This window comes from Mastigoproctus giganteus, chromosome 9 (genome assembly GCF_048544385.1).
Source record: "Mastigoproctus giganteus isolate SK-2022 chromosome 9, ASM4854438v1, whole genome shotgun sequence".
Taxonomy (NCBI): Eukaryota; Metazoa; Arthropoda; class Arachnida; order Uropygi; family Thelyphonidae; genus Mastigoproctus; species Mastigoproctus giganteus.
In genome coordinates this window covers 67456400-67469300 of record NC_143583.1, presented here as the reverse complement: position 1 = coordinate 67469300, position 12901 = coordinate 67456400, and the positions used below count along the sequence as shown (strand labels likewise).

The window sequence follows — 12901 nt, the reverse complement described above, 5'->3', positions numbered from 1 at the left end:
AAATCACATCCGTTATCTAAACCGTGGTTTTCCAATAAATGTGCTAAGGCTGTTCAAGAGAAGAATGTTGCATATCATAATTGGCTTGTTTCCAATTCTTCAGTTTCATTTTCTGCCTACTCCAAAGCTCGAAAAAATGTAAATCAGTTATTAATCAGTCCAAACTAGATTTTGAACAGGCTAAGAGTAGAAAACTTGCTTTTTGCCCTAATGGTAGCCGAGCTTTCTGGTCTCTTGCCAAAGCTATTGGCCACAACTTTTGCCCATTTCTGCTCCCACCTGTGTCAAAACCAGATGGTTCTGTTGTCACTTCAGCCAAGCATAAAGCTGACCTGCTAGCATCCCATTTTTCTTCCAACTCATGTATTAATGATCTTGGTAGAACACCTCCCACCATTCCCAACATGCTCCATTCAATGCCTCCTGTAGTCTTCCGTCAAAAAGATGTCAGAAGGATTTTGACAAATCTTGATGCAAAGAAAGTTCCAGGTCCTGATGGTATTTCTCCCCTTGTTCCCAAAACCTGTGCTCCGGAACTTACTCCTGTTCTTTTCACTTTTATGAAAAGAACAGGAGTAAGAACAGGAAAGTGAAAATGCCTGTTTTGTTTTCACTTTCTTATTCCAAAGGTGTTTTTCCTTCTGCTTGGAAATTTGCTGATATCCAGCCAGTTCCTAAACAGGGTGACAAATCCCTCCCATCCAATTATCATCCTATTGCAATTACTTCTACTCTTTCTAAAGTAATGAAGAAATCAATTAATTGCCAACTCTTAAACTACCTAGAAACCTTCCGCTGATCAACGATCGCCAGTATGGATTCTGTCAGTGTCAATCCACTGGTGATATTCTGGCTTATGTTGCTCATTTATGGACAAATTCAATGGAAAAGTTTGGTGAAACACAAGTAGTTGCTCTTGACATCTCAAAGGCTTTCGATCATGTTTGGCATAAAGGTCTTCTAAACATGCTTCCATCTTATGGTTTCCCAACTGTTTTTTGTAATTGGTTATCCAGTTTTCTCACAGAGGGTGGTGGTAGATGGCTCTCTGTCTTCTAACTTCTCCACTAATGCTGGTATCCCCAAGGTTCAGTTCTTTCCCCCACTCTTTTCCTCTTGTATATTAATAACATTCTTCCATTGACTGGAAATCCTATCCATAGTTTTGCCGATGATAGCACATTACTTTCAACTTTACATTTTTAGAAACCTTGCCCTGCTCAATCAGCTTCAATTTCTTGAAAATCTGCTTACAATTCCTTAAATGCTGATCTCCAGGTAATTCTCCAGTGGGGCAAAGACAACTTAGTTCATTTCAATCCCTCTAAAACTCAGTCTTGTCTTCTTTCTCGCAAAAAGGATTCTCCTGCTCCTATGCTTATCTTTGGTGACACTCCGATTTCTAGGCAAAATGATGAGAAATCCCTCTTTTGGGATTACCCTGACTTCTAATCTCTCTTGGCACAAGCACATTACAAATATTGCTTCTTCTTCATCTAAAAAACTTTGTTTTCTCTTTCGTTCTCAGTGTTACATTTCTTCCAAACAGCCGTTCACTCTGTACAAATCTCAAATCCGCCCTACCATGGAATATTGTTCCCACATCTAGGCTGTGCCCCCAAAACCTCTCTCAGGCTTCTAGATTCCATTCAGAAGAGGGCAGTTAGGTTAATTAATGACTCCTCTTTAACAGAGTCTCTCTCCACTCGCTGTCTCATAGACATACTGTTTCTGCTGCATGCCTTTTCTACAGATACTCGTGGGCACTGTTCTTCTGAATTGGCTTCTATAATTCCCGCTCTCTCTTTCAAAATAGTCCGAACATGTGCCGCCACCAGCCAACATCCATTTACTGTCCAACTTCAAACTCACAGAACCAACTTTTCATCTTCCTCGTTTATTTATTCAACTGTCGTTTTCTGGTACAACCTTCCTTCATACGTATTTCCTGAAAATTACAGTCTTCAGAAGTTCAAGTCTAATGTCAACAAATATCTTCTTTCAGTATTAAGGGTACTACAGGTTCTAATACCTCTCGTGTTTGGGGTTTTCATAAAAAAAAAAAAAAAAAAAAAACAGTGGAAATCAGAGAAGAGGTGACATCAAGTTTCTTTAGCTGAATTTTCAAAGGTCTCTGACCACAATGAATCAGATCTCAAAAATAATCATTGAACATGGAATCTAGATTCTTTGCCTGCAAGAGCCCTATTCTTACATGGACATTGTAAAGGGCCTAACAAGTAGCTGCAGGTTGATTCAATCAAATACTATCATGTAGGGATGCAATGCTGTAGTATGTTGCTGGCAGCAGTTGCTATCACCAAGGTGCCTCCTTAGCCAGGTGGGCAGGAGCAGCAGTGCATAGCACATGCTTCTTGATTAGACCGGGGTTCGAGCCCGTGACCACCAAATACGGAGGATGCAGAAAGGTCAGGGAATGACCACTGAAATCTCCGGAGCAATATGGCCTTATTTGCTAATGCTCCTAAAAATCAAATAACAACAAGAGCAGCTATCACCGATCCAAATCTGACAGTTATCCAAATTACGGGCCTGAACTTGCATCAAGAGTGCCTTTGGCCAGATCCATATCATGCCATTATACATGCAGTGTAGCAAGTTTGAGCAACCCATCCAGCCCTTCTTGCTACATCCAACTTCTCTGGGGCAGCACATCATAGTAGCTACTGATGCCAATGCCAGATTCCCATTCTGGAACCGCCCTAGCTCAGATCACAAGGGGTCTATTGATTGAATTGATCAATGCCAATGACCTGAGGATAGTTAATTTGCAGGGACACCCACCCACCCACTTGCATAAATCCCCAGGGGCTCACATCTGGTGAGTATGGGCTTAGCATACCCAGGGTCCTGAGTTGGATATCATCATTCTTCTCTTTCTTGGTGATTTCCTTCTACTTCTCTCTCTCTCTCTCTCTCTCTCTCTCTCTCTCTCTCTCTCTCTCTCTCTCTCTGTCTTTCGGGGTAAATCAGAAATTTTTTTTTTGGCTGGTGCAGTATAAGCCTCAGGCTTCCTTGCACCATATGGCTAATAATAATAATAAAATTTCCACAGGATATTTGTTTGTTGATATAACTATTGCCAACAGTGCAATTTTCAATAGAATAACTGACTGGCAGGTACACACTTCATGGTGTAACAGTGATCACACATCCATTACCTCCATTATCTTATTAGAATGTCAAAATTGTAGAAAAAATCCTCAGAAAACTTTAATCCTAGATGCCTGTAAGGAAGCAGTACCTAAGAAATGAAGACCCTTCCATGTCCCATGGTGAACCAATGAACCCACCTTACAGCAAAATGCCACTCGTGAAAGAAACTGCAAACTGTAGGATGACATCAGGCAACTGCAGGAAATCTGCAAGACTAACTGATAACAATTTCATAACTTAATTTATCGTGGCAGCAATGACCTTTGAGCTTTAATTTACAAGCTAGTTAATGACAGGATTCATCCAGGGGATATTCTTCCCTCAATCAAAACCCAGACAGCTCAAGAGACAACAACCTGGATGCAATCGATTGAAAAAAATACTAGATGCCATTATTCATCAAGACAATCAACTTCTGGAGACTGACCTCCAAAATAATGAGACTTTCACACTTTGCATATAGAGGGGAACCAAATGAAAGACCTTTCACCATTGAAAAGATTGATCAGGCTATAAAAATTACCAGAACTGGAAAATGTCTAGGACCAGACTTGATCAATGATGTCCTCTGTAGAGTCCAGATGAGATGTCCTGCAATATTCACTAACCTTTTCAACTCCTATCTTATAGATGGAATGTTTCCCTCAGACTGAAATGTGGCAAATCTGAAGATTTTTCTCAAGAACCGTAACAAACCACAAAACAATCCAGAATCCTACAGGCCAATTGCCCTGCTCTCGGTCCTTGGCAAAATCTCAGAGAAGCTCACTGCATCATGATTTGATACTACTTATACTACATACTGCCTATGGTAGACATTTTTCAGGCAGGAGAACAGTACAGAGGATGCAGTCAAGGCCATAATTGATGCTTGAATAACAAACAAGAAATATGCTCTTGGTCTCTTTGTGGACTTCAAAGGGACCTTTTATACCCTTTGGTGGAAAGTATACTGGAGTGGTTCTGACAGGCTGAGGTGTCTAATCCTATCTACAAGTTAGTATCCAGCTGTTTCAGTGGTCATAGAATTATGATGAAGAACAACCATCGGATGGTTAAGAGATATGCTACAAGAGGCTGCCCTCATGCAGTATTTGATAAGTGGCTGCAAAAAGAACACCAGGACAACCTCGAGATAGCTTATGTTGATGACCTGGCAATCATTGTATATGGGTGCTCCAGGTGACACCTGGAGAACATTTCAAATGCCATCTTGGAGGATCTTGCCAGCTGGTGTGACACCAACAAGCTCCAAATTTCAACTGAAAAGACCAGACAAATGCTGATAAAGGATCTTTGAAAACACTTAAGACCTCCAACAATAAAGTTAAGAGGACAACAAATAAAATATTGGATTGATTTGATTGATTGACTTTATTTCAAAAACAAGACAACCAAGCATCAAGTGTACTTGTTTAAATAGTTGCAAATTTTATACTGCATAGATAGAAGAAGCAGTTACAATCAGACCCAAGAATCAGGCCTTATAAGTAAAATGTAAATATTGAATACTGAAAGGATATATTTAAACTAAAAACCATATAGGAATAATAAATCAATATGAGTAAAGTTATAAAAAGTTATAAAATGAGAAGAGAGAATTATTTTCTATCTTAACAATGCCTTGGTCCTTGAGGCTGTCAGAGACATTCACTTAGGTGCGGCAAGCTGGGTTTGCTGCCTGGGAGTTTAAAACATGATGGAATTGATATTCAAGTGACGCATGAGTCAAGTGGACTGAATTTCAAAGTCTGGTTGTTCTGTGACAACCAGATCCTTTGCTTGCACCTTCATGATGGTGAACTGTTAGTAACCTTGGGTATAACGACTCCCCCCCCCTTATGCAAGTCCTGAAATACAGCACCTAATATACTGTTGGTGACTACCCAGGTATGAACCAACATAAGCAGGGGTTGGGAGTGTGGCCTCCAAACCACACAGAGGAGTTTCACCACCCCCCATATTACCAGGCAATACTTGGTGGTAGATGACTCTTATTAATGGGTGTAGCAGTACCACCACTTTTGCTTATTGAAAGCTTGAAGTGAATCCTATGTTTAATCTCTAGTGCAAGGCTCCAACAACCCCTGATCTCTTTCATAATGCAGTGTGACTGATGCTTTTGATCTTTTGTCATAGATCATAGTCTTCCTCTTACTTGGGCTGGTCATGCCAACATGTTGTTCAGAAATGTTAATAATGAAAAGACAAAAAAATGCAGTTGTATAGAAACAAAAACAGGCATTATTAGTGAAATTGCATGGGTAAGGAAAGAAGAGGTAGAGACGCTGCTGAAAATTTTCTACGGATGGCAGTAATCAAAGCTACATTCCATTGTGGTAACCTTAAATATGCACACATCATATCAAAAGCAACTTACTCTCAGTGCCAACATTTTTATCATGACTCTACAGGATACAACATTAGGCATCCTCTTCTGAAAATAGCCTTGTTCTGTACAATGTGAGATTGGTTAAAAAATAAATAAATAAATAACTGTCAGCACTTACTGTTGATAATGCATCTTTTATAGTAGGCCTGAAAACTGGAGCATCAAGGGTATTAAAAGAGAAGATTAACATCTTTAACAGTTTTTTTTGTAGTTCTTTGTTGAATTTATTCAACTGTCTACTCTACAACATCAAATACAAGTTTATCCCAATAATTAATTACTCACTGGCTAAAGGCAAATTTCCACACATCTATCCTACAACCATCCTTCCTCAATTTCAGTTTATGACCCCTTGTGTGTAGTCTGAGCAAGATGATGGATTCCATTGGCACTGAGCTTACTGAATCCATTCAAAGCCTTAAACACCTTAATTAGATTTCCCTTCAGGTGCCTAGTCTGCAGTCACTGCAATTTGCTGAATTGAAGCCTTTCCCGATAAGATCATCATTTTGTTCTTCTTACTAATCTCAGTGCTCTTCTTTGCACCCATTCCAACAAATCCATACTTCCTAAAATGAAGTTTCTAGATTTCTAGATCTGTATGCAGTGGTGTAGCTTGTTTTCTGCAGAGAAAACAATAATAATAATGAAAGAAGAAAATTTTTATCATATTTTTTAGAGTTTGAGGTCACTCGTCCCTCCAAATTGCTTGCGAGGCAGATGCAACTTGCACCCTTGTTATCAGACATTCATATTAAGTTGGTGAAACCAAAACTCTCTATCAAAATTAGACACCTGTTGCCACATGGGAATTTGAATTGCCTAGAAGAAGGATAGACACTTTTGCTGAACTGGCATCTGTTCAACACCAAACAAAAAATTAATGCCTTGTAATTCATAGTATATCAAAATGAAAACGTAAAGTACTGTGTAATTAGAGAATATTAGTCGGCAAAAGTACACAAGAGGATTTGATTTTACTTACAAATAAAAAAAAAAAAAAAATTTTAAAGTGGCATCTGTCAGATGCCATACTAACAGGCAGCAGAAGGTTAACATAAAATGTGAATGTTGTTAGTGAAATTTAATTTATAGTGCAGCATGTACTTTAAAAAAACCTCCTGCTTTTTCTCAAAAACCTGTTTTCCTCCAGGTTTTTTTTTTTTTTTCTTTGGGAAGAACTGTTTTTTGGAAAATATCTCATGTTATTTTGCTAGTTTTGGCCCAAAAATCAGTTTTTCTACTTACAATTACCTGATCTCCAGCTTTTTGAAAGTGAAAAGATGGCAACTCTGTTTTATTTTTGGTTAAAGAGCTCTGCTGACAATGATACAAGGACAGGCTCTTAAGTTTGCCAGCGTAATTTTAAAAAATTATGGCTGAAGACAATAAGCAAAAACAGTTGAATTTAAGTGGAGAGAGGTCAATGTGCTTCTGTGCATAAGCAAATTCTTAATTCCTTTTGAATTAAGGATTTGCTAAACATACCCAGTCCACAGACTGTACTAGATAAGATTATTTAATGTACTGTTGCTTATACAGTCATAAACTGAGTACCATAGTTAAGTCAGGGCTATAGTTATGGATTAATACAGGTGGTATAGGCTAACAATCAGCACTTTAAATGATTGCCTTTAAAATATTCACCCTCTTCTTACATCTGGTTTGTGTGTTTGTTATATGCTCTTGGAAATTCAGCTTTTTTATCCATTAAGAAGCTCAGAAATCTGATACTGAGAGTGAGAATCAGATGATTTTTCAGTCATAGTTGAAGTTGTTGTTCAGTTTGTTTTCTGCAGAAATGTATTGCAGTAGTTTCATGTTCTTAGAATTAATATCCATTTTCATCCACTGCTCAATTTTATTTATTAAAAGTTGTGGCTCTCTTTCTATGATACCCATTTTATGTATGGAAAACAAGATCTCTAAACACTTTCTGGTATATTGTCAGTTGTGATCTATTCAGACTGAAAATAGTTGCAATTGCAGATGAGCTTTTTGGTACTTCTTCACATTGGACAAAAGAATATTTCCGCCATCAGACTATGCATTAACCATTCAGGCTGCATGCCTGTCAAAATGGACAGCAATATGGCACTCTCAAATTAATAATAAACTATTTCAATTTAAACATGATCCAAAAATTTGGCGCTCCAGTGTCCGCACATCAAGACGAGAAGAGGTAGTCCTTTCAAGGGTAAGAATAGGACATACTTACCTGACCCACCTTTATTTACTCACAGGGAATGACCCACCACAATGTCCACTTTGTAATATAAATCTGAGTATTAAACACATTCTCATTGACTGCCCTTACTATGAACAAGACAGAACTTCAACCCTGCTATCACTGGTTAATCTTCGTAGACCAATAACTTTAGAGAATCTCATTGGAGATGACGCAGATATTTCCGAATTTTTCAACTTCTTAAAGCAAACTGGACTTTTTAATCAATTCTGAATTTATGAAACTTTTTCATTTCTTTTTATTATAAATGAATAGGTGCATTATAGCCAAAGTAGCTTATGCGCCATCAAACCTCCATATCAACAACAAAAGAATATATGACATTTTTATACTGCATATAGATGTTCATCAGTGAAGGAGACTGGCCTTGTAATCCTAGGAAATATAGGTTACAGAGAATACCATATCACCAGGAAATTTCAAATTTACTGAAAATATTCAATTCAGCCTTAACCATTAGATCTAACGAGGACCTGTTTTCCAGAAGTCAAACTGATTTTTATTTAGTGAGTTATGCATCATATAGTCTTATCTCATCTTGTCTCAAATGGTATTCTGGTACATTTTAGTCCAATTTGAGCACTGTTCATATTGGAGCAAAAATAATACAGTAAATTCTGGTTATAACACACCTACTTTTAATATTCTTTTCTTCCCTTTGTCAATGCTGTGAAGTACTATGAGTGTTTAGGTGCATTAGCATAAAGTACATATCATTATATGTACTTTACGTACATACAATGATATGTACGTAAAGCAGCTATTGTCTTCGCTCTTCACCATGACCATCGTTTGTCTGCCTGCATGTAAACTCAACTCCTGGTGAATGGATTTTCATAAAATTTTATATATGGCTCTTTTAGAAAGATATGCCAAGCTATCTCAAATTTCATTAAAATTGCACTAATCCAGCAATTATTGTTTCTCTGTCTGTCCATTTCCATGTAATAATGACTCCCAGTAGAAGAATTTTCATGCTATTTTATATTTGGCTCTTTCAGAATGATTTGTCAAGCCTTCTAAAATTTCAATGAAATTGAAACAATAGAAATTCTGCAATCATTATTTCTTGTTTTCATATATATCATATAGGCTAGGGGTGCCCAAAATTTTTCACATTGTGAGCTACCTTTTATTTAGAATTCCTTCTGCTGGTTACTAAATTTTTCTTTTATTTAAAAATAATAATAATAAACTTTCCCATCTTTACTATCCATAGATTTAGCAAATCAGAAATTTAAGAAGTCACCACAGGTGACTTTGCCCTTGCTAAAGGGCAACTGGTAGCCCACAGGTGCCATATCGGGCATTCCTGATATAGGCTATCAATATATTGTAGCTGAAGCACTGGATAACATTTTTTTTCATCTTGCACTGATTAGAGGAATGATTGAAAGGACAATATGACAATTGCACAGAAACAAAATGGTCTCAATATGAGCTTAAAATTCATTGTGGATTTTTATTTTTTTTTATAACTCACAAATTACTATTTGCGAATGTGCCTGAAATGTAATGCACTACATACACATTAACTTATTTAACAAAAGAGTGTTCCTGTTTAAAATGATTTTAATATTTATTTCAGCTTTTTATTTGAATATTAACTATTGCTTCATAAACAATGCAATAAAAAAACAAAAAAAAAAAAAACTGAAAAATCAACATTATCTACCAAAATATTGAAGAAGTATGAAAAATAGCCTGTAAAAAAGGAGATTCCACTTATAATTCTTTTCCAGTTATTGTACTCTTTTGGGGACAGTCTCTTCAAAAGTGCAATAACAGAAGTTTATTGTAATAGGAAGATTGCTATGTGCTACCATTAATCAAAGGATACTGATATCACATTAATCAATCAAATGATACTGATATCATATTAATCAATCAAATGAGCTTCCGAATTTTGAAATCCATATTAAAATGTTTCTCATTATGTTTCTATGACATGCTTGAGAGAATTGTTTCAATGGTAAGAAAAGGATTTGTACTGCAATAATGTCAGAATCTACAAAATAATGGATTCAACAAAAATTTGATTATATTAATAAATTCCAATTAATAGTTTTTATTTATATCTACAGAATAAAGTATTAAATCGACGGGATTTAAGTGATAGTGGAATTGTCAAACTAGAAGCACTAATAAATGCCTACATATCTCTGTTTAAAGAAAGAGTCAAAGATGTAACAATAAAATACATATATTCATTTCTGATCAAAGAGGTAAGTTTAAATTATATTTTCAAAAAATATTTTTTCTTAAATAGTGAACATGTTTTATATATATTAACCACTAGTGATTGTGAAAATTACTAAAAAGTAAAAAATGAGCAAATGTGAGAAATCTACAAACTAATAGCTAGTAATTAAACAGTATATTATTTAATTATTGAGAAAACAGACTAGTAGGCAAGTTCCGTTTTTATATAGAAAGTGAAATAAAAATTTGAAGGAAGTTTTGATACTAAACATGTAATGTAATGCTGTAAAATTCAAGATAGTTTAAGATTTGTTGTACACTTTCACTCCAGGGGCTCACATCTGGTGAGTATGGGCTTGGCAGACCAAGTCTTGAGCTGCTGGATATCATCATTCTTCTCTTCCTTGGTGATTCTCTCTCTCTCTCTCTCTCTCTCTCTCTCTCTCTCTCTCTCTCTCTCTCTCTCTCTCTCAAGGTAACTCAAATTTTGTTTGTTGTTGGTGCAGCATAAGCCTTGGCTTCCTTGCACTATATGGCTAATAATAATAAATAATAAACTATATGATATACTAATATTGTGCAGTGCTATTCCTAAGACCATATATCTTCTGTTATTTTAAGTTTAACTTTGTCATACTGAAAGGAAACTTAGGTAGAAATCCTTCATTATTCACAAGTTGTCAGAGATCTGCTAATTGATACCACCTGCTATATCTGATGAGAGCCCAGTAAATCTTGAAATTTGATCAGTTACTGAAATTTTTGATCAAAAGGTTCAGTAACTGATCTTTTAATTCTTGAATGCATAGCATAGTTAAAAGATTGCAGGTGGTGTTTACATAGGGTTGTCGAGTTTTCCTCAAAAAAAGGAAGATTTTTGTCGATAAAATTAGTTTTAAAAAATACAAGAAAATTCAAATTGTGTGATATTTTAATTGTACTTATTTTGACATTTGCCCTTTTTAACAATTGTTTATCCTATTTTACATACTGAAGGAACTCTTTACATGTAAAAGAGAAATTCATTACAATCTGCAACTCTGCCTCAATTAATTCTCGGTGACTTCAATTTCATTAACAAAAACACCCTTTCTACTACAGCATTTGAGCCAGGAATACTTAACAAATATCCTACTATTCTACTGATATTGGGTACATTTTCTTTAGGAACTTTGGGGAAAAAAATCAAGCCACTTGTGCACATCACTTTCTGTACACTTTACACTTTCCAGCAACTTCAACCTATTCTCACAAAACTCTTCATACAACTCCTCCAGATTTACACATTCTTGGAGTTGAAAAATATCAATTGCCATTTCAAAATCTTGATACGTAATTTCTTCTGTTTCCAGAGAAAAGTTTATTAACTTAGAACACTTATTTTTTTTCACTGAAGTCAGTTTTTTTCTGGGTATTGCAATAGATTTGAATAAAAATCACAACATTCATCAACAATCTTTTTCTGTTTGCATTGGGGTAACTTTTTTCAAAAATTGCTTTGCGGAATTTCTGAAGTATTAATCCTGGATTCTTTGATTTATTTTATTTCTGATCATTGTCATTGATTTGTATGAATCCATAATACTCAAGTCACTTTTCTCAAGAATTTTAGTAGTAACATCTAGCAATTCTCCAACATTGACAAAAAAAGCTAAAAATAACTTGCAGTTTTATTTCTGAATCTGTATCCTCACTTTGAAATAATTTGGAAAAAAATTTGGAGTTTTGTATATTATTCCAGTACAAATACTTTTTTACCATTGAAACAATTCTCTCAAGCATATCATAGCTGTCTGCAACTTCTTCTTTCTTCTGCCTGTCTCATGGTTGTTTGTTTGTTATTTGGTTTTTAGGAGCATTAGCAACTAAGGCCATATTGCTCCAGGAATATGCAGTGGTCCTTCCCTTGACCTTTCCGCATTCTCCGTATTTGGTGGTGACGGGCTCGAACCCCGGTTACGGGGTTAGAGCCCGTCACCACTGGGTTCACGTCACCACTGGGTTCACGTCACCACGGGGTTCGAGCCCTTTCCACCTGGCTACAGAGGCGCCACCTCCATAGCCAGGTGGGAAGGAGCAGCAGTGCATAGCACACGCTTCTTGATTAGACCGGGGTTCGAGCCCATCACCACCAAATACGGAAGATGCGTAAAGGTCAGGGAATGACCACCGCATTTTCCTTGAGCAATATGGCCTTAGTTGCTAATGCTCCTAAAAAAAAAACCAAACAAACCAAAGCTATGGAGATACACTGTCTCATGGTAGGCAACTGTTGAAAAAACGTTGTTGCCAACAGTTTTTGAATAGTTGCAGTGCCACGTGATGGTTGTGTTAGCAACCAACTTTTAACTATATTTACAGAGATGTTTAAAACATGATTTTCATCATAAAAAGAAAAAAAAAAAGGAAGAAACCTACTTACAGGCAAATTAAAAATGTAAACAGTAAAATCAACCAAAAAAACGTAAAGCTTATGGGAAAAATGTAGAACCTGACCAACCCTAGGTTTACATCATATTTTGATCATGTGCAGACCAAGTTTTAATTTGTTGTTGTTTGTCAGTCTGACAGAAAGCTGCTTTAAACAGTTGTTTTTCTTATTTGTGATGTGCTGAAAATGACAAAATTTGAACATAAAATTTCATTGTAAAATTAGAAAGTCAGCCATGGAAACACTTGAAATGCTCATTACAGTTTATCTATAAAATACTATAGGAAAATAATCGGTTTTTAAGTGACTTCAAAGATTTCATGATGGAAATTTTTTGATTGAAGATGAGAAAAGAAGCAGTTATTCTTTATTATCATAGTCATCTCAGTATCATAAACAATCATTCATTAGTGTCATAAACAATCAAAACATTAAAGAAGTTCGCACCATT

General features: G+C 36.0%; 1 protein-coding gene across 2 annotated transcripts in view; it reads left to right on the top strand.

Moving 5' to 3' along the window:
• Window positions 1-12901, top strand: part of LOC150080415 (dynamin-1-like) — a 209363-nt gene that overhangs the window by 169265 nt on the left and 27197 nt on the right. Inside the window, exon 15 of one of the 2 annotated variants that reach the window (XM_090381421.1) lies at window positions 9902-10042. The exons of the other annotated variant lie outside the window; for it this stretch is intronic. Within the exon in view, the coding sequence (XP_090237547.1) occupies window positions 9902-10042 (141 nt within the window). The remainder of the gene's footprint in view (window positions 1-9901; window positions 10043-12901) is intronic. 2 annotated transcript variants of the gene reach the window in all.